The 22,227-nt window shown below is 44.5% G+C and overlaps 2 protein-coding genes across 3 annotated transcripts in view; both read left to right on the forward strand.

The window, feature by feature from the left end:
- LOC129829634 (adenylate cyclase type 6-like) overlaps positions 1–14,543 on the forward strand; it is a 140,793-nt gene extending 126,250 nt beyond the window's left edge. For both annotated transcript variants that reach the window (XM_055891443.1, XM_055891444.1), the window contains exons 11-23: positions 429–457; positions 569–716; positions 1,007–1,104; positions 1,314–1,401; positions 1,571–1,687; positions 2,086–2,244; positions 2,351–2,526; positions 2,764–2,799; positions 3,332–3,464; positions 6,756–7,019; positions 7,631–7,835; positions 10,025–10,149; positions 14,319–14,543. In XM_055891443.1, coding sequence (XP_055747418.1) covers positions 429–457; positions 569–716; positions 1,007–1,104; positions 1,314–1,401; positions 1,571–1,687; positions 2,086–2,244; positions 2,351–2,526; positions 2,764–2,799; positions 3,332–3,464; positions 6,756–7,019; positions 7,631–7,835; positions 10,025–10,149; positions 14,319–14,447 — 1,707 coding nt within the window. In that variant the 3' untranslated portion in view covers positions 14,448–14,543. The remainder of the gene's footprint in view (positions 1–428; positions 458–568; positions 717–1,006; positions 1,105–1,313; positions 1,402–1,570; positions 1,688–2,085; positions 2,245–2,350; positions 2,527–2,763; positions 2,800–3,331; positions 3,465–6,755; positions 7,020–7,630; positions 7,836–10,024; positions 10,150–14,318) is intronic.
- A 302-nt stretch (positions 14,544–14,845) lies between these two features.
- Positions 14,846–22,227, forward strand: part of LOC129829635 (polypeptide N-acetylgalactosaminyltransferase 6-like) — a 34,555-nt gene continuing 27,173 nt past the window's right edge. The window contains exon 1 of the mRNA XM_055891445.1: positions 14,846–20,844. The gene's annotated coding sequence lies outside the window, so the exon portion shown is untranslated. The remainder of the gene's footprint in view (positions 20,845–22,227) is intronic.

Here is a 22,227-nt window from a genome sequence, read left to right on the forward strand (position 1 = left end):
GTTGTCTGCAACCTCTCCTCCTGTTGTCTTCAACCTCTCCTTTCCCCTGTCTTTTGCTCTCTCGCCTCACCCCTCCCTTCTCCTCTCATCTTCCCCTCTCCTCTCATCTTCCCCTCTCCTCATCTTTTTCTCTCTCTTCTTCTCTGAGGGGTATTGCCCAGGGGGGGAGGAGGGTATAATTTGAATCCTCACAGCATTAATTAAAACATCAGTCTGGCTACCAGGGATTAAGTGTGCAGAAGTCTGAGTCTGACTCTGTGTGTTTTTCATTGGCTATCTTTCACTGTGGTTTTCACTGGCTACATGTCTAAAACCTAATCTCTCTCTCACTATCTCTCTCCTATCTCTCTCTTTCTACCCCTCCCTCTCGCTCTCTCTTTATCGCTCGTTCTCTTTTCTTCTCTCCATCTCGCTCTCTCTTCTCCCAGGGAATTGATGAAACGTCCAGACAAGACAAGTGAGTTATCGTCATTTGGCCCAGTAGTTGTTAATGGGTTACTCTGTGTGTGTAGTGTAGTCATTGGCCTAGTAGATATTATTGGGTTGCTGACTGTGTGTGTGTGTGTAGCCGTTGTTCCCAGGAGGCCCTGAACCCTGAGGATGAGGTGGATGAGTTTCTGGGCCGAGCCATCGATGCCCGCAGCATAGACCAACTCCGTAAAGACCACGTCAAGAAGTTTCTGCTCACCTTCCAGACTAAAGAGCTGGAGAACAAGGTGGGAGGAGATAGGGTGGTGATTCATTGGCTGTCTCAAAACATTACTAGCTGTTAAATCCTTGTTTTTTTTCAGTCCTTGTTTCCTCAATTCCACACCTCCCTCTCAAATGTCATTGGAGGAGGAGGCTCCAATCCGAACCTCCTCAAATGAGCTTTGAGAGGGAAGCGAAGAATTGAGGAAACAAGAGGACGGAGGAAGTAAGGATTTGACAGCTAGAGATGTTTTTGGGACATTATATGCAGAGTGTTGAGTCGAGTTTGCTGCTCTTCTCCTCATTGTGTTTTTAGTTCTCCAAGAAGGTGGATGATCGTTTTGGAGGCTACGTGGCCTGTGCTCTGTCAGTCTTCTGCTTCATCTGTTTCATTCAGATTATCATCTTCCCACAGTAAGTACTTCTCGTAAACCTCCACCTTTCTGTAACCGTATAGAACTAACAAGGCTGCTAGTTGGTCGGGCTGAACCGACACAGGGTATCCAGCTCCAAGGACCAAATAAGGGACAGCCTTTTTAAACTATCATAGAACATGTACTGAATAGTGACCTGTGGGGATTGATTGTGGTGCAGTTGTGACTTGAGTCAGTTCCTCTCCACAGCACACCTCTCATGCTGGGTGTCTACATCATCATCTTCATCATCCTCGTCAACATCCTCTTCATCTGTGCCATTTACTCCTGCGTCAAGGTAAAGGACAGACTCCTCCATCATTTTTTAAATCATACAAGCACCTTTTATAGAGATGTACCCAAAAGTTAACATTTGTTTGAATTTACATTTTCATGTATAACAAGCACTAAAATGAATAATAACCCCTCTCTCTCTCTCGCTCTCCCCCTCTCTCTCCTCCTCCCAGCTCTTCCCAGTTGCCTTGCAGACAGTGACTACGACTATAGTCCAGTCTCGTACCAACAGTACCCTGGTGGGAGTCCTCACCATCCTACTTCTCTTCATGTCTGCCTTTGTTAACATGGTAGGGATGACAATTCTCCCAATAGTGCCTGCAATTGTACTACGAAAATGTATGCACTCACTACTGTACGTCACTAAGAGTGTCTGCTAACTGACTAACTTGTGTGTGTGTGAATGTAGTTGTTCAGTTGGCTTCTCTGTTCAGCTGGCTTCTCTGTTCAGCTGGCTTCTCTGTTCAGCTGGATTCTCTGTTCAGCTGGCTTCTCTGTTCAGCTGGCTTCTCTGTTCAGCTGGCTTCTCTGTTCAGCTGGCTTCTCTGTTCAGCTGGCTTCTCTGTTCAGTTGGCTTCTCTGTTCAGCTGGCTTCTCTGTTCAGTTGGCTTCTCTGTTCAGCTGGCTTCTCTGTTCAGCTGGCTTCTCTGTTGGTTGACATGTGATTTAAGACTGTATCTCTCTCTAGTTGACCTGTGACAGAGAGGGCCTGGTGGACTGTGTGGTGCGTGAGAGGAACCTGTCCTCCAGCTTGGTGACCCTGTGTCTACTACACAACCTGAGCCAGTCAGCACAGGACAGACTGACCCTGTGCCCCAGCCAGCCCACACCATGCCACTTCCCTGAGGTGAGACCAGCTGGGACTCTACTGTGTGTGCGTGTGTGGTGTGACTAGTGTCTGTGTTTATTAACACTGTTATAACTTGCTATGCCTCTCCCCTCCCCCCTTCCAGTATTTCTGCTACAGTGTTCTCCTGACCCTGCTGGCCTGCAGTGTGTTCCTCCACATCAGCAGTATAGGGAAGCTGGCCCTTATGGTGCTGATCCAGGTCACCTTCCTGCTGCTGGTGGAGTGGCCCCAGGTGGCCCTGTTCGACAATGCAGACCTGCTGCTCACCGCCAGCACCCTGTGAGTTAAGACACACTGACAAACACAGACACACACCACACACACACACACACACACACCCTGTGAGTCACTAACTGTAGCCTACTGCCCACCCGCCCACCCTAACCCTAGCCCACCTCAAATAGTATTTGTTCAAGTAGTACTTGTTTTCGTTCAAATACTTAAGCTGTGCAAAGCACAAAGGTCTTGTCAAGTGTTGAAACTATTTAATAAATGTGTGTTTTATTTTTTCCCTAGGATTCCTAGTTTCAATGAAACAGCTACAGGGACATGGTACGTTAATTTCTGTCTTTAGGTCTTATAGTGTCAGTGATCTGTTACCATGTCTACTCCTAGACTGAGTCCATCCTCCCTGTCTTCCTCTCAACTCAATGTTCTGTTACCATGTCTACTCCTAGACTGAGTCCATCCTCCCCCTGTCTCCTCTCGGCCAGGAGGGTGATTGGTTGGTTGATTGATTGTGGTCCTGTCTCCTCTCAGCCAGGAGTGTGATTGGTTGGTTGATTGATTGTGGTCCTGTCTCCCCCATCCAGCCAGGAGTGTGATTGGTTGGTTGATTGATTGTGGTCCTGTCTCCTCTCAGCCAGGAGTGTGATTGGTTGGTTGATTGATTGTGGTCCTGTCTCCCCCATCCAGCCAGGAGTGTGATTGGTTGGTTGATTGATTGTGGTCCTGTCTCCTCTCAGCCAGGAGTGTGATTGGTTGGTTGATTGATTGTGGTCCTGTCTCCTCTCAGCCAGGAGTGTGATTGATTGATTGGTTGGTTGGTTGGTTGGTTGATTGTGGTTCTGTTTCCCCCATCCAGCCAGGAGACTGTGACCAAGGTGTCCCTAAAGGTCATGACCCCTGTCATCCTTACGGTGTTCGTCCTGGCTCTGTACCTGCATGCTCAGCAGGTGGAGTCCACCGCACGCCTCGACTTCCTGTGGAAGCTGCAGGTAGGGCCCGGCCTCACACACACTGGTCCAGCAGGTGGAGTCCACTGCACGCCTCGTTTGTTTGTATCTGGTGACATCACTAAGATTGCAGAGCTCAGCCTTTCTCCATTTATCAAACGGATGCAGCAGAGTGACGTTACTCTCACCTCTGGTCGAACTTCAGTGGAATACTGTACCAAAAACCAATCAGCATTCAGAGTTCCTCTCAATACCTACAGACAGACAGTGATGTGGTTTCCCCATTCCCCTGTGTCTGTCTCCTCCAGGCCACAGGCTTTTTAACAAACCGTTTCCCCATTCCCCTATGTCTGTCCCCTCCAGGCCACAGGCTTTTTAACAAACCGTTTCCCCATTCCCCTGTGTCTGTCCCCTCCAGGGCACAGGCTTTTTAACAAACCGTTTCCCCATTCCCCTGTGTCTGTCCCCTCCAGGCCACAGGCTTTTTAACAAACCGTTTCCCCATTCCCCTGTGTCTGTCCCCTCCTGGCCACAGGCTTTTTAACAAACCGTTTCCCCATTCCCCTGTGTCTGTCCCCTCCAGGCCACAGGCTTTTTAACAAACCGTTTCCCCATTCCCCTGTGTCTGTCCCCTCCAGGCCACAGGCTTTTTAACAAACCGTTTCCCCATTCCCCTGTGTCTGTCCCCTCCTGGCCACAGGCTTTTTAACAAACCGTTTCCCCATTCCCCTGTGTCTGTCCCCTCCAGGCCACAGGCTTTTTAACAAGCCGTTTCCCCATTCCCCTGTGTCTGTCCCCTCCAGGCCACAGGCTTTTTAACAAACCGTTTCCCCATTCCCCTGTGTCTGTCCCCTCCTGGCCACAGGCTTTTTAACAAACCGTTTCCCCATTCCCCTGTGTCTGTTCCCTCCAGGCCACAGGCTTTTTAACAAACCGTTTCCCCATTCCCCTGTGTCTGTCCCCTCCTGGCCACAGGCTTTTTAACAAACCGTTTCCCCATTCCCCTGTGTCTGTCCCCTCCTGGCCACAGGCTTTTTAACAAACCGTTTCCCCATTCCCCTGTGTCTGTCCCCTCCAGGCCACAGGCTTTTTAACAAACCGTCTCCCCATTCCCCTGTGTCTGTCCCCTCCTGGCCACAGGCTTTTTAACAAACCGTTTCCCCATTCCCCTGTGTCTGTCCCCTCCTGGCCACAGGCTTTTTAACAAACCGTTTCCCCATTCCCCTGTGTCTGTCCCCTCCAGGCCACAGGCTTTTTAACAAACTGTTTCCCCATTCCCCTGTGTCTGTTCCCTCCAGGCCACAGGCTTTTTAACAAACCGTTTCCCCATTCCCCTGTGTCTGTCCCCTCCTGGCCACAGGCTTTTTAACAAACCGTTTCCCCATTCCCCTGTGTCTGTCCCCTCCAGGCCACAGGCTTTTTAACAAACCGTTTCCCCATTCCTCTGTGTCTGTTCCCTCCTGGCCACAGGCTTTTTAACAAACCGTTTCCCCATTCCCCTGTGTCTGTCCCCTCCTGGCCACAGGCTTTTTAACAAACCGTTTCCCCATTCCCCTGTGTCTGTCCCCTCCAGGCCACAGGCTTTTTAACAAACCGTTTCCCCATTCCCCTGTGTCTGTCCCCTCCTGGCCACAGGCTTTTTAACAAACCGTTTCCCCATTCCCCTGTGTCTGTTCCCTCCAGGCCACAGGCTTTTTAACAAACCGTTTCCCCATTCCCCTGTGTCTGTTCCCTCCAGGCCACAGGCTTTTTAACAAACCGTCTCCCCATTCCCCTGTGTCTGTTCCCTCCAGGCCACAGGCTTTTTAACAAACCGTTTCCCCATTCCCCTGTGTCTGTCTCCTCCTGGCCACAGGCTTTTTAACAAACCGTTTCCCCATTCCCCTGTGTCTGTCCCCTCCTGGCCACAGGCTTTTTAACAAACCGTTTCCCCATTCCCCTGTGTCTGTCCCCTCCAGGCCACAGGCTTTTTAACAAACCGTTTCCCCATTCCCCTGTGTCTGTCCCCTCCTGGCCACAGGCTTTTTAACAAACCGTTTCCCCATTCCCCTGTGTCTGTTCCCTCCAGGCCACAGGCTTTTTAACAAACCGTTTCCCCATTCCCCTGTGTCTGTCCCCTCCTGGCCACAGGCTTTTTAACAAACCGTTTCCCCATTCCCCTGTGTCTGTCCCCTCCTGGCCACAGGCTTTTTAACAAACCGTTTCCCCATTCCCCTGTGTCTGTCCCCTCCAGGCTACAGGCTTTTTAACAAACCGTCTCCCCATTCCCCTGTGTCTGTCCCCTCCTGGCCACAGGCTTTTTAACAAACCGTTTCCCCATTCCCCTGTGTCTGTCCCCTCCTGGCCACAGGCTTTTTAACAAACCGTTTCCCCATTCCCCTGTGTCTGTCCCCTCCAGGCCACAGGCTTTTTAACAAACTGTTTCCCCATTCCCCTGTGTCTGTTCCCTCCAGGCCACAGGCTTTTTAACAAACCGTTTCCCCATTCCCCTGTGTCTGTCCCCTCCTGGCCACAGGCTTTTTAACAAACCGTTTCCCCATTCCCCTGTGTCTGTCCCCTCCAGGCCACAGGCTTTTTAACAAACCGTTTCCCCATTCCTCTGTGTCTGTTCCCTCCTGGCCACAGGCTTTTTAACAAACCGTTTCCCCATTCCCCTGTGTCTGTCCCCTCCTGGCCACAGGCTTTTTAACAAACCGTTTCCCCATTCCCCTGTGTCTGTCCCCTCCTGGCCACAGGCTTTTTAACAAACCGTTTCCCCATTCCCCTGTGTCTGTCCCCTCCTGGCCACAGGCTTTTTAACAAACCGTTTCCCCATTCCCCTGTGTCTGTCCCCTCCTGGCCACAGGCTTTTTAACAAACCGTTTCCCCATTCCCCTGTGTCTGTTCCCTCCTGGCCACAGGCTTTTTAACAAACCGTTTCCCCATTCCCCTGTGTCTGTCCCCTCCAGGCCACAGGCTTTTTAACAAACCGTTTCCCCATTCCCCTGTGTCTGTCCCCTCCTGGCCACAGGCTTTTTAACAAACCGTTTCCCCATTCCCCTGTGTCTGTTCCCTCCAGGCCACAGGCTTTTTAACAAACCGTTTCCCCATTCCCCTGTGTCTGTTCCCTCCAGGCCACAGGCTTTTTAACAAACCGTCTCCCCATTCCCCTGTGTCTGTTCCCTCCAGGCCACAGGCTTTTTAACAAACCGTTTCCCCATTCCCCTGTGTCTGTCTCCTCCTGGCCACAGGCTTTTTAACAAACCGTTTCCCCATTCCCCTGTGTCTGTTCCCTCCTGGCCACAGGCTTTTTAACAAACCGTTTCCCCATTCCCCTGTGTCTGTCCCCTCCAGGCCACAGAGGAGAAAGAGGAGATGGAGGAGCTTCAGGCCTACAACCGCCGGCTCCTCCACAACATCCTGCCTAAAGACGTGGCCGCCCACTTCCTGACGCGGGAGCGGCGTAATGACGAGCTCTACTACCAGTCCTGTGAATGTGTGGCCGTCATGTTCGCCTCCATCTCCAACTTCTCTGAGTTCTACGTAGAGCTGGAGGCCAACAACGAGGGAGTGGAGTGTCTCCGGCTGCTCAACGAGATCATTGCAGACTTTGACGAGGTTTGTTTCTCTGTTTGTACTTATTTTAATCTTCCAAGAGCCAATGAGGAGGGAGGGGGACGGGGGACGGAGGGAAGGTGGAGGAGTGGAAGATTCAAAAGTATAATGGAGGGAGATCTTAAATCTCATAGGAATAGTCTGTAATGAAAGCCACACATCAGCACTAGGGGGAACAGTAACAGTAGTCTATGCATGATGACATGTTCTGTGTCTACGAAAGAAGAAAGACTGTAGTTTGTAACTCTCTTCCGCTGATGACAATCCTTTGACTACGTTTTTACATTACATTTTAGTCATTTAGCAGATGCTCTTATCCAGCTAGGTGGGACAACCACATATGTCAGTCATAGTAAGTACATTTTTTCTCAATAAAGTAGCTATGAGCAAAGTCAGTGTGAGTAGGAGGTGGGAGTGTTAGTTCACGAAAGGCTATATTTTTTCTTTTTTTTGACTTGCTTTTCCCTTCTGAAAAATGTATCAACCCCTACAAAAATGTCCATTAATTATAATCCACAGAATAATTGAAATTCTGTTGCTGCAGGATTTTTTTTCCTGCTGTAGGAAACTGTCTCAAATGAAGATCCTATATCTGTTCCTCCCTCTCCCCTCAGATCATCAGTGAGGACAGGTTCCGCCAGCTGGAAAAGATAAAGACCATCGGTAGCACTTACATGGCAGCCTCTGGCCTCAATGACTCTACCTACGACCGCGAGGGACGATCACACATCCTGGCTCTGGCAGACTACGCTATGAGACTCAAAGAACAGATGAAGTACATCAATGAACACTCCTTCAATAACTTCCAGATGAAAATAGGTGAGTCCCTGGACCTATAGTAGAGGTATGGTAGGAGTAGTAGGAGGAGCAGGAGGAACAGGAGTAGTAGGAGGAGGAGCAGTAGTAGGAGGAGGAGTAGGAGGAGCAGTAGCAGGAGGAGTAGGAGTAGCAAGAGGGGCAGGAAAAGTAGGAGTAGCAAGAGTAGCAGGAGGAGTAGGAGTAGCAGAAGGAGGAGTAGGAGTAGCAGAAGGAGTAGCAGCAGGAGGAGTAGGAGTAGCAGCAGGATGAGTAGGAGTAGCAGCAGGAGGAGTAGGAGTAGCAGGAGGAGGAGGAGCAGGAGGAGTAGCAGCAGAAGTAGCAGCAGGAGGACTAGGAGTAGCAGCAGGAGGAGTAGGAGTAGCAGCAGGAAAAGTAGGAGTAGCAAGAGTAGCAGCAGGAGGAGTAGGAGTAGCAGCAGGAGGAGTAGGAGTAGCAGCAGGAGGAGTAGGAGTAGCAGCAGGATGAGTAGGAGTAGCAGCAGGAGGAGTAGGAGTAGCAGGAGGAGGAGTAGCAGGAGGAGTAGCAGCAGGAGTAGCAGCAGGAGGAGTAGGAGTAGCAGCAGGAGGAGTAGGAGTAGCAGCAGGAAAAGTAGGAGTAGCAAGAGTAGCAGCAGGAGGAGTAGGAGTAGCAGCAGGAGGAGTAGGAGTAGCAGCAGGAGGAGTAGGAGTAGCAGCAGGAGGAGTAGGAGTAGCAGCAGGAGGAGTAAGAGTAGCAGCAGGAGGAGTAAGAGTAGCAGCAGGAGGAGTAGGAGTAGCAGCAGAAGGAATAGTAGCAGCAGGAGTAGAAGCAGGAGGAGTAGCAGGATGAGGAGGAGTAGGAGTAGCAGCAGGAGGAGGAGTAGGAGTAGCAGCAGGAGGAGTAGGAGTAGCAGCAGGAGGAGCAGCAGGAGGAGTAGCAGGAGTAGCAGGAGGAGCAGGAGGAGTAGGAGTAGCAGGAGTAGCAGGAGTAGTAGGAGTAGCAGGAGCAGCAGTAGGAGTGGCAGGAGGAGCAGGAGTAGTAGGAGTAGCAGGAGCAGCAGCAGGGGGAGTAGGAGTAGCAGCAGGAGGAGTAGCAGCAGGAGTAGGAGGAGCAGGAGGAGTAGGAGGAGCAGGAGTAGGAGTAGCAGGAGGAGCAGGAGTAGGAGTAGCAGCAGTAGGAGTAGCAGCAGGAGGAGTATGAGTAGCAGCAGGAGGAGTAGGAGTAGCAGGAGGAGTAGCAGGATGAGTAGGAGTAGCAGCAGAAGGAATAGGAGTAGCAGGAGTAGCAGCAGGAGGAGTAGGAGTAGCAGGAGGAGTAGTAGGAGTAGCAGGAGGAGTAGTAGGAGTATGAGTAGTAGCCGTCATGAGACAGAGAACAGATGAAGTACATCAACGAACACTTTTTCAATAACTTCCACATTTCTGTTGACGTGTCCCTTTGTAAAGTCTACACACTGAGAATCTGGATCAATCCTGGTCTTGGAGGGCGACAGTAGTCAACCATTAGTTGAGGTGTATTAGTGTTGGGCTGGAACAAAAGCCTGCGGATGTTGCAGCGCTCTAGGACAACATTGGGATTCACTAGCCCTTGATAATGATTAAATTACACATAAGAGTCATTGAACGAAGGCGTCTTCTGTACGGGGGAGTTTTGTTAAGAGCCACAGCGCTCGGTCTGAACAGTAACAGGCATTTCTTGAGGTACGGTTTTAGAAGCATGAAGATTTTATCTTTGACTTCAGGAAGATTTTTTTTTAAGGTGAAATTAATACACACCATATTTCAATGTTACAGCGCTTTTTATATGGGAAACAGACGTAAGACAGAGTGGACTACCTGTGCTAATTCGCTATCTGCGTCTCCGAACAGTTGTGTGTAAACGAAAGACAGGCGCAACAAAAGTGTTGTCACTGAGAAATACTGTCGGCTGCAGCTCATTTAAAACAGTGTACAGTAAGTGTGTATTTTGCGTTTATGAAATGTCTTTGATGTAATATGAAAGTAGAAGGATTTATGCTTCTAGAACCATACCGTAATTAAGAATCCATTCACGTTTAGAAGGAGTATTTGGCTGTCTTGTCTTCCAGAGCCAATTCACCCCGAAAACAAAACATGTAAAGTCCTCGGGACTATAAGAAGTAAGGTTAGGCTCCATTATTGAACTAAGGTTTAGTTAAGAGGTAGGTAGAGTAAAGTGGTGCGATGCAGGTTGACTGTGGTCTCCTCATGCAGGTCTCAACATGGGTCCGGTGGTGGCTGGGGTGATTGGGGCCAGGAAGCCCCAGTATGATATCTGGGGGAACACTGTCAACGTAGCCAGTCGAATGGACAGCACCGGAGTCCCAGACTGCATACAGGTACATACACCTACTTTTATATGTCATTGAGTCCTACAGCTTTCACTTTTAACACTTATTGAAATACAATATTAATTAGTCAATGAATTGAATGGATAATAAATAGATGATGAGCTTGAACTCAATATACAGTAGATTCAGTGTCCCCTCTGTTCTCCATGACCAGTGCTGCCACCTGCTGTACATAAAACCCTACTGCAGCTCATGAGAAGGACTTACCGAGACAAACTTTCCAAAAGGACTAATTTGAGGCAGAAAGGAGTTGGAGAATTTAACAAAAGAGGCAGAGATTCATTTATTTTAGCTCACTTTAATCGATTATTCAGGATGAGTACAGGTGACTGACGTTTTGACGTCAAGCTTGACGTCTTCCTTAAACCTGTCTAGGATCAGCGTGGCGCTAGCGGCACACCCCCCCCCCCCCCACTGAAAAACCAGTGCCGCGAAATTCAAAAAAAATATTTTTTTAAAATATTTAACTTTCACACATTAAAGTCCAATACAGCTAATGAAAGACACAGATCTTGTGAATCCAGTCAACATTTCCGATTTTTAAAATGTTTTACAGGGAAGACACAATATGTAAAGATGTACATCTATTACCTAAAAACACATTAGCATAATCCACCATCTTTTATTTGTCCACCAACACCAGTAGCCATCACCAATTCGGCTAAACTAAGATATTTATAGCCCCTAACCAACAAAAAAACTCATTAGATGACAGTCTGATAACATATTTATGGTATGGGATAGGTTTTGTTAGAAAAAAGTGCATATTTCAGGTATATGGCATAGTTTACAATTGCACCCACCGTCACAAATGGACTAGAATAATTACAATGAGCAACGTGTTTACCTAACTACTAATCATCAAACATTTCGTAAAAATACACAGCAAACACGAATCGAAAGACACAGATCCTGTGAATACAGACAATATTTCAGATTTTCTAAGTGTCTTACAGCGAAAACACAATAAATCGTTATATTAGCTTAGCACATAGCAATTAGCAGCCCAGCATTGATTCTAGCCAAAGTGAGCGATAAAAGTCAACATCGCCAAAAGATATTAATTTTTTCACTAACCTTCTCAGAATTCTTCCGATGACACTCCTGTAACATCACATTACAACATGCATATACAGTTTGATCGAAAATGTTTATATTTAGCCACCAAAATCATGGTTAGACAATGTGAAATGTAGACAAGCTGGTAAAGAAAAAGTCCTTGCGCCACTTAGACAGTGATCTACTCTTATACATAAATACTCATAAACGTGACTAAAAAATATAGGGTGGACAGGGATTGATAGACAATTTAATTCTTAATACAATTGCGTTATTACATTTTTTAATTTATCCTTACTTTTCAATACAGTTTGCGCCAAGCGAAGCTACGTCAAAAAACATGGCGTCCTAAGCCACTAAAATGTTTCGACAGAAACACGATTTATCATAATAAAAATGTCCTACCTTGAGCTGTTCTTCCATCAGTATCTTGGGCAAAGGATCCTTTCTTGGGAGAAATCGTCTTTTGGTGGAAAGCTGTCCTCTTGCCATGTGGAAATGTCAACTGCGTTCGGGATGAACTGAAAAGCGTGCCCAACTTTTCACATCGTTGCAAAAATAAATGTCCCAAAATCGCACTAAACGGATATAAATTGCTATAAAACGCTTTAAATTAACTACCTTATGATGTTTTTAACTCCCATAACGAGTAGAAACATGACCCGAGTAATATTACCCCCTTCACTAATGCTTGGAAAAGGTGCGGGCCGGTGTCCTCTAGGCGCATGACGCAGCTCCAAAAGAATGACTAGCTTCAGGGTTTTTTCATTTGTGGGGCCTGTGAACGCGCAATCGACCCCATTGGAATCGTCATCACGTAAAGGCATCCAGGGGAAGACGTAAGAAGTGTCCGTATAGTCATAGCAACGACAGTGCCCTTTTAACTGACTTCAGAAGAGTGGCCAACATTTCTCAAATCTGACTCCATGTCAGGGAAATTGCTGTAGAATGGGCTCTGTTCCACTTAGAGACAAAATTTCAACTCCTATAGAAACTATAGACTGTTTTCTATCCAATAATAATAATAATATGCATATTGTACGATCAAGGATTTTGTGGGAAGCCGTTTCAAAAATTAGCCAAATTAGCATAAATAGTCTAAACAGCGCCCCCATCCCCAACAGGTTAAGAGTATTTTGCGACCATGAGTTTTTACAAGGAAGGAACAATAGCTGTAACTAGATACCAAGTGTTCCACTTCAACTAGATCTACACCCTCCATCATATACTCTTCCTTCCACTGTGTAGTGCCTTGAACATTATAGAATAGAACAGAACACAATTGAATAGAACAGAACACAATTGAATTCCAGCCAGTGTCTATTCCACAAGTTACCACCGGCTAAATCTATGACATTAAAATGCCTATTTACTCTGTTCCATCTGACTGCGCAATCCACTATCTCATCAGCCCAGCCAAGCAATTTATAAATGTGATCTCCATTATGAAAATCATCTAGACATTATCTAACATTTCTTTTAGACTAACATTTAGTTTTCAACAGCGGAGATTTGTATAAACCTTGTTGTCTGTCTCTCTGACATTTGCAACATTGTTTCAATATTCAAATTCGATCTCCAGCCGTCCTATAGTAATGAATGTGTCGGGAGTCTGGACGAGACAGACCGGCAGGCAGCTTTTCTCAGTCAGTCGAAATCATGAAAGCTGGCATCATTGTTATGGATATATACAAAGAAATGTCAATTGAAAAAAGGTCAAAGGAAACGTTTGGAGGATATATTGGCATGGGTGTTTGGCCCGCGACCGTGCCAATATCCACCAACACCGACTTCGAAGGCATTATCACTTTAATACAACGGGTTACCAACATATTCAAATAATGATTGATATTTTTACATTAAAAAACGTTATTTTGATGAATTTATTCATACTATTTCATCCTTCCACAACATATATAGTCCTGACACAAATCTAGGGTTGCTACTCAAGCAGGCTGTTCGTACGTTCTCTCGGTTCAGTTGCCAGAGACGTGACCCAGTCGTTCAGTCTTTTTGTTCTGTATCTATGGACACGACCCAGTCGTTCGTTCTAAATGTTCCATTGCCATACTGGCTGGCAACGCTCTTATCCCTTGCTTCCTAGCTAGTCAAACATGGCTAACTTACGATCACGTCAAACAGTGCAGGCAGAATAACAACAGTAGCTGCATTTGCTTTTGTTTAAGCTGTTTTCTAGTGACATTTATATAGACACATATACTAATGAGCTAATGAGGCGCGATTTCGCAATGCATAGAAAATGTGCTCACTCGTCAGGACACTGTTGTTCAGAGGAGCTAGCCAACAACACAGCTAACAACACAGCCAACAACACAGCCAACAACACAGCCAACACAATCACTTCAAGCTGGAAAGACTGCCAACAAGCTGCGCGTTGTTCCGTTTTACCTTTTTTCAGTCAACATTTCTTTGTAAATATCCATAAAAATGTGGGGGTGGCAGGTAGCCTAATGGTTAGAGTATAATGGTTAGAGTATTGGGCCAGTAACCGAAAGGTTGCAAGATCGAATCCATGAGCTGACAAGCCCTGAACAAGGCAGTTAACCCACTGTTCCTAGGCTATCATTAAAAATTAAAAATGTATTTTACCTGACTTGCCTAGTTAAATAAAGGTAAAAAATAATAATAATAATTTTAAAATACAATAAATGATGCCAGCTGATTCATGATTTCAACTGACTGAGAAACGCTGCATGCCTGCCTGCCTGTCTGTCTGTCTCGTCCAGGCTCCCGACACGTTCATTACTATGGGACAGCTGGAGATCCAATTTGAATATTGAAACAATTTTGCAAATGTCGGAGAGACAGTCAGTAAGGTTATACAGATCTCCGCTGTTGAAAGCTAAATGTTAGTCTAAAAGAAATGTTAGATAATGTCTCGATGCTTTTTATAATGGAGATCAAGTTTATAAATTGCCTGGCTGGGCTGATGAGACAGTGGATTGAGCAGTCAGAAGGAACAGAGTAAATTGGCAATGACACACACACACACACATACACACACACACACACACATACACATACACATACACACACACATACACACTCTTAAGTGTTCTTGTGTTGTCTTGTCCCAGGTGACCACAGACCTGTACCACGTCCTGGTAAAAAAAGGCTACCAGCTGGACCACAGAGGCCTGGTTAAGGTGAAGGGGAAGGGAGAGATGACCACATACTTCCTTACCAGCGGTCCCAATGGTCCCTAGGGCAGTTAACCACTGACGGTCATGGGATTACCGCTGGCTGCTAATACATGAAGAAGAGAGAGATGAGAGGAAGAGGGGGGGGGGGGTGAGTGAGTTAGGGAAAGAGGGAGAATGGGGGAGAAGAAGTTGGAAGAGAGAGGGGGGAGTGAATGAGTTAAGGAAAGAGGGAGAATGGGGGAAGAAGTGAGAAGAGAGGGGGGGTGAGTGAGTTAGTGAAAGAGAAAGAATGGGGGGAAGAAGTGAGAAGAGAGAGGGGGGGTGAGTGAGTTAGTGAAAAAGAAAGAATGGGGGGGGGGAGTGAGAAGAGAGAGGGGGGAGTGAGTTAAGGAAAGAGGGAGAATGGGGGGGAAGAAGTGAGAAGAGAGGGGGGGGGTGAGTGAGTTAGTGCAAAAGAAAGAATGGGGGGGAAGAAGTGAGAAGAGAGAGGGGGGGTGAGTGAGTTAGGGAGAGTGGGGTGAAGAAGTGAGAAGAGAGAGAGGGGGAGAGCAAGACGAGACCGAGAGAGCAAGAAAGAGAGAGAGAGACAAACGGCTAATGAACACTGGAACATAAAGAAAAAAACAGATCAGCTCTATGATGGACAGGTGTATGTGTGTGACAATGTATTCTTCTGCACACAACTTTAGGTTTGCGTGGCATTTGCGTCTCAAATGCCACCCTATTCCCTAATAGGGGCCCTGGTCAAAATTCGTGCACTACATAGGGAATAGGGTGCCGTATGGAACGCACACACATAATTTTGTTCTTACTACAACACTTTTTCGACAAAGCTACTTGAAAGATATAAAGAAATAATTATAATGAAGACCTGTTGCCTTACAGAACAAAAGGCAATATTTGTTTTGTTGTGAGCTACTCTACAAGTAGTTCACGTCCGGAGTCATTATTTATTTTTCACTGAAATGGATAGAGTTTTTTGTTGTCGTGACGACCTTGGAACATAAACTATATATGTATTATATGAAATATGCAAGGATAAGAAGAAATGGATGAAAACGACCAAAGAACACGTTTGATTATGAGAGACTGACTACACACATCTACCAATTTCAGTTTGAAATGAATGCAGAATGAACAACTGAAATGATTGCAGATCAAACAACTGAATTTACTACAGAATGAACAACTGAAATGATTGACAACAAAGGCCACAGAAATCAACGTAACGTTCTTTGATAGCGGCAATCACTTACAGTACATTGATAATATGAAGGAGAGATGAGAAATCTGTCTTTGGTTGTGCACAGCGAATATAGAGAGAGACCGCACACACACACAGGGTTGGGTTACAGTTACTAGTTACTTGTCCAAAATGTAGATTACCCCAACGCAGTAATGTAATCTGATTACTTTCAGCTACTTTTGGATTACTTCCCCTTAAGAGGCGTAAGAAGAAGACTAAAAGGATCCATCAAACGCATTTAGTGTGTCATCACAGTGGTCTCTGACATCACAGTGGTCTCTGACATCACAGTGGTCTCTGACATCACAGTGGTCTCTGACATCATAGTGGTCTCTGACATCATAGTGGTCTCTGACTTGTGGTTAGACTCGGTCAGGTGGAACAAACTTAAACTTGAGCCTTTTTTTCAAGGCTGAATTGAATGTCGCTCATAATACAGGTGTCGTAATATATTTTTTGTCAAACAGCCTTTCTGAATTTATAAGTAATCCAATAAATAATCATCTCTTTTCTGAAAAGTTTTTGTAATCTGATTACAATATTTCTGCTGGTAACGTAACTGATTACTGTTCGTTTCAGGGGTTTTTTGTAATCCGATTACATATAACGGATTACATGCAACCCTACACAAACACACACATACCAGTCTTGGGTTGGATTTCTGTGTTCCTTTCAGGGCCTCTATTGTGTGCAGGCTAACAAACCCACAGAAGGTAGTTTTCTCTTTGCTAGTTATGATCAATTACTTTCTCTCTCTAGATGTATTTTTTGGTACAAGCCAAACAGAAACTTTAGTGAAGGACAAACAAACAACTGCATTGGTGCCATGGTACTGGAGGGAGTTTTAACTGCTATGAGATGTTTTCTATGAAATGCGTGTGTGTGTGTGTGTGTGGTGTGTGGTGTGTGTGTGTGTGAGAGAGAGAGTGAGAGGGGGTAACTGTATGTTCTCTTTAAAGGGGCATAACTTTTCACTGTGAGGTTTTTAAAGATACGGTATGACAAATGGAGTGTACCCAAATGGCATCCTATTCCCTATATAGTACACAACTTTAGACCAGAGCCCTATGGGCCCTATTCCCTATATAGTGTACTACTTTAGACAAGAGCCCTATGCACCCTATTCCCTATATAGTGTACTACTTTTGACCTGAGCCCTGTGGGTCCTGGTAGTGCGCTATGGGCCCTGGTCAATAGAAGTGCACTATATAGGGAATAGGATGCCATTTGGAATGTAGGAATACTTTCTTGACAAAATTATTGCATGTGTTGTTATTATATCTTATACTTTGGAGTTGTGTTCATTCCTGATTTTCATTTTTGTTGATTTATTTGTATTTTTTTAAATCACCTTTACTTCATGTATTTAATTCAAATGTTCTGTGATTATGATTGCAATTCCATTCCAACCCTAAATGTATAAAAACACTCATTGATTTTGGATTGTATTAAAAAATATGGGCAGGAGGTGGTTCTCTACAGTACAGTGTAATAGGAGAATACACAAAAGTTATTATTTTAAGTCCACTAGCTGTTACCTTGAAATAAGGGTTACATCTATAGCAGTATCTGTACTACATAGTATTTAACGCTATCTGATTTGGCAAGTAGAGGACGTTCGCATGACTGTAAATTGGATAAAAATCGTCTGCTAAATGGCATATTATTATTATATTATTATTGTTATACAGTCTAATAGTCTCTTTACCCCCAAAGGAGTACTGTATTTTGAAACTGTTATTTTATGATTGTACTTAAATCACTAAAGATATTGTACGTCTATGGTTACACTACTACTACTACTACTCATTATTTTCGCAGTACTAACATTATCTACCTTGTATTGAAAGAAATGACCAGAAATGACCAGAAAGCCCAATGCGGGCTCCCAGGTCAGGACAGGGATGTGACCTGTTCTTTTGCACCAACATGAGGGAGAGGAAGAGCTACTGCTGTGTTTATACTCTATGCCACTCTCTTCCCTTGGTACTCTGAGTCTCACCATACTGTATATCAGGGGAGGAGATTATATAGGGCCTACCATGGTGACTTGGGGTCTCTGTCTATCTATCTTCTCCCTCAACCATTAGGAACGAAATAATAAAGAGTGGAACAGGCGGAGGTACCATCTGAACTTGCCCAATAAGAAACGACTTGTTTTCGTTTTCCAATGCAAAACGTTTTGCTACTGTGTGCCCTAATGAACATGAATGAGCCTGCTGATCCCCTGAGCAGCCTGTGTGTAGGAGGGAATGGATATCTGATTGAAGTTGATTTGTTCCCCCCTTTTATTTGGTCTTTTTTCCCCATTAGTCTCTTATTGTATTTGAGTTGAAAGGCCAAGAAAATAATGTTTGTTTGTTTTTCCATTCCAAAAATAACACTATACCAGAATTGAAGAAATTCGTTTGATTTCCCCTTGATACGAAATCAATAAATGGCTGTTTTGTATTATTGATGATTGTCATTCAGTTATTATTCTGTTATTATTCAATCAATGTCTGCCCCTAATCAATGTGCTATGTAAACCTATGTTTTTTGCTGCTGTTTCATTGCAATGCACATTTTAGTCAAATAATAAGTTAGTAAAGTTATTGGTAATGTCATGTTCATAATAATGGGTAACACTTTACCTTAAGTTTGACATTTTGATCATTTAGCAGACGCTCTGATCCAGAGCGACTTACAGGAGTATTTGGGGTTAAGTTCCTTGCTCAAGGGCACATCGACAGATTTTTCACCTAGTCGGCTCGGGGATTCGACCAGCAACCTTTCGGTTACTGGCCCAATGCTCTTAACCGCTGGGCTACCTGCCACCAGTTGCTACTATACCCCCTGTCAACTAAACATGAATAATAACTGTAGTAACAACACTGTAGTCACATAGGAATTGCTACGTAACTACATGGTTTTAGAATGGGAGTTAGCCTTGTTGCACCATCCTGAACCCGCCAGCTAACATAACATTAGGGCTCCCGAGTGGCGCAGCGGTCTAAGGCACTGCATCTCAGTGCTAGCGGCATCACTACAGACCCTGATTCGATTCCAGGCTGTATCACAACTGGCCGTGATTGGGAGTCCCATAGGGCGTCATCCGGGTTTGGTCGGTGTAGGCTGTCATTGTAAATAAGAATTTGTTCTTAACTGACTTGACTAGTTAAATAAAGGTTAAAAAATTTTTTATCAGTTTCTCTATATGGATAAAGTGAAACTAAACCAGAGCACAGCGGTAAGGATGGTGGATTAGGATGCGTCTAGCAGGGTTGGGATCAAATTCATTTAAATTCCAGTCAATTCAGGAAGTACACTGAAAAGTCAAATTCCAATTCTCTTCCATGCTTGTCAATGACTGACATTTGTAATTGTAATTAAGATTTGCTTTTTGAATTGAAATGAATTGAGCCCAACAATGGAGACTAGATGGGAGTAGGCCTGAAGGGAAAGTGTAGACCTAGGTAGGGTTTTTATTTCTCAACACACCACACAGAAGGGCCTAGCTAGTACCACTGGAGGGCAATGTAAGACCTCCCATAGTTTCACTCTTCTGTCTTATTCACCAGTCAACTGATAGAACTAAATCAGTTGGATTATCCAATAATTGTCTTTTGACGACAGACCAAAAAGCAAATTGTTGAACAATGTAATTTACTGCAATAGATGGAATTCCTATGCCGTATTATTCAATCTCAACTCTGGACCTCGAAGCCGGTTTCCACTGCATTTTTTTCATTGTTCCCCTTTAATCAGGGACCGACTTAGACTTGGGACACCAGGTGTGTGCAATTAATTATCAGCAGGCCCCAGACCTCATAGGGCAGGGGTGTCAAACTCATTCCACGGAGGGCCTAGTGTCTGCAGGTTTTTGGTTTTTCCTTTCAATAAAGCCCTAGACAACCAGGTGTGGGGAGTTCCTAACTAATTAGTGATGTTAATTCATCAATCAAGTATAAGGGAGGAGCGAAAACCCGCAGACACTCGGCCCCCCGTGGAATGAGTTTGACACCTGTGTCATAGGGTAAGAATGAAATATCCCTGCCCTATATAGTGCACAAATGTTGACCAGGGTCCTATGGGGACACACCATGGTTTTGGAAGACTATCGTGGTGTTGCTGGAATGTCAGATTTCCACAAGCAATGTCAATAAACTGCCTGCGATCAAGATTTAGACCTTGCGCATTAAGCTGAGAGATGGAGGCAAGCAATTGGCTTCTCAATGTCTGAAGATAAATCCCAAATGGCATCCTATTACCTATACAGTGCACTACTTTGGACCAGAGCCCTATTGGCCTTGGTCAAAATTAGTGCAATAGGGAATAGGGTGCCATTTGGGACAATACAGAATAAATCAGTCTACAGTTTCAAGACGGCAGTAGTGGAGATGGTATTTAATTGCTTTGACATGAATAATGTAACTATGTTGAAGTAATGGCTGTGTTAACGTAGACTACAGCATTCTATGCTGAGCATTAATTAAACAATGTGTCACGCCCTGACCATAGAGAGCCCTCGGTTCTCTATGGTGTTTAGGTCAGAGCGTGACTGGGGGGGTTGTCTAGTTTATAGATTTCTAGGTTCGTGGTTTGTGTGGTTCCCAATTAGAGGCAGCTGGTAATCGTTGCCTCTAATTGGGGATCATATTTAGGTAGGCTTTTTCCCCACCTGCATTTGTGGGATATTGTTTGAGCACTATGTCGTCACGGTCTTTGTAAGTTTTGTTATTTTGTTTCACTTTGTAATTAATGACGTGGAACTCAATTCACGCTGCGCCTTGGTCCGCTCATTTCCAAGATCGTGACACAATGTGAATTATTTTTCCTGTTGCCAAATGGCTAATCTAATCGTTTTAAAATCAGTGTTTTTGATGTAGAATAAATTCATCTAGTCTTCAGATGTTTTAAAGTTGTATTCCTGGTTGCAAAGTAACGGTAGACAAGCCCATAGACATGACAGACCGTCACAGTCCGGTCTGTGTCAGTGACGTGGAGTTAGGTTTTCTTTAGGACCCTGCAAACGGCAGTTAATCATTTCAACGAATGGCACCTGTTCGATTCAAAGGGGAAATCGGGAGGCCACGGTGTTGGTGCTAGTATATCCTTTTCGCGCGGAGTAAAATAAACTTTTAAAATGATTACCTACGTCCATCTATCTTATTTGCAATACTAAATAAAGAGCGTCGCAAAGCCGTCTCTTCAAATTTGTGAACAGGTTCCAAGGTAAGAAAGAACGCTTTCCGGGAGAAAACGCATCATTGCATCTGTCTTGTATCGTAACCGTTTTTTCCCTTATGCACCAGAACGGCTACATTTGTATTGCAATAAAGTTATGTTACTGTATGTAATTTCCTGTGAGACACTTATAGAACAAGAAACGATAGGGATAGTGGCTGCTTATGTTATTTTATCCTATCTATGTCATACATTTAGTTATTTTGTCGTTTGTGTAAATCACAAAGGGAAATCGTACTTTTTTTTTAGACTAACTCAAGTCATATTTCATACGCTATAGTCAAATACTTCCTGATCATTTTCTCACAACCAATTTCATGCTTCTGGCATCATCTTAACGACGAGCTGGAAGAGATCTTAGATGAGACAACGTGTTTTAAAAACCACTCAAATTTACTTGGGAATTAAATGAGAGTTCAGTTTAGGGCTAACAGTGCTTTCAATAATTCTATGGTTACTTACTTTCAAAAGCCTATTTAGTATAGTGTTGCAAGTGTAACAATGTTGCAGTTTCATGTTCACTTGGTGTCTGTAGTATCTAGCAGTAGTATGGATGGTATACATCACTCCTCACCGCTGTTGCCAACCCTTTGTACTGTTTCCGGTATGTAAATGACTGGTTAACCAGATTTATGGGTGCACTTCCTATTCTCACTGCAAAGTGCTAATTGGATAATACACCATTTCTATATTATTTTAGAATAGTAGAAACTAAACATAAAAAGGAGATTAAAACAAAACAACACCAAATTGTATTGGTCACATACACATGGTTAGCAGATGTTAATGCGAGTGTAGTGAAATGCTTGTGCTTCTAGTTCTGACAATGCAATAATAACCAACAAGTAATCTAACCTAACAATTCCACAACTACTACCTTATACACACAAGTGTAAAGGGATAAAGAATATGTACATACAGATATATGAATGAGTGATGGTACAGAACGACATAGGCAAGATGCAGTAGATTGTATCGAGTACAGTATGTATATATATGAGATGAGTAATGTAGGGTATGTAAACATAAAAGTGCATAGTTTAAAGTGGCTAGTGATACATGTATTACATAAAGATGGCAAGATGCAGTAGATGATTTAGAGTACAGTATATACATTATATTAAGTGGCATTGTTTAAAGTGGCTAGTGATACATTTTTGATCAATTTCCATTATTAAAGTGAGCTGGAGTTGAGTCCGTATGTTGGCAGCAGCCACTCGATGTTAGTGGTGGCTGTTTAACAGTCTTTAAGGCCTTGAGATAGAAGCTGTTTTTCAGTCTCTCGGCCCCCGCTTTGATGCACCTGTACTGACCTCGCCTTCTGGATGATAGCGGAGTGAACAGACAGTGGCTCGGGTGGTTGTTGTCCTT

The sequence above is a fragment of the Salvelinus fontinalis genome, chromosome 31 (assembly GCF_029448725.1).
Source record: "Salvelinus fontinalis isolate EN_2023a chromosome 31, ASM2944872v1, whole genome shotgun sequence".
In the NCBI taxonomy this organism is placed as follows: domain Eukaryota; kingdom Metazoa; phylum Chordata; class Actinopteri; order Salmoniformes; family Salmonidae; genus Salvelinus; species Salvelinus fontinalis.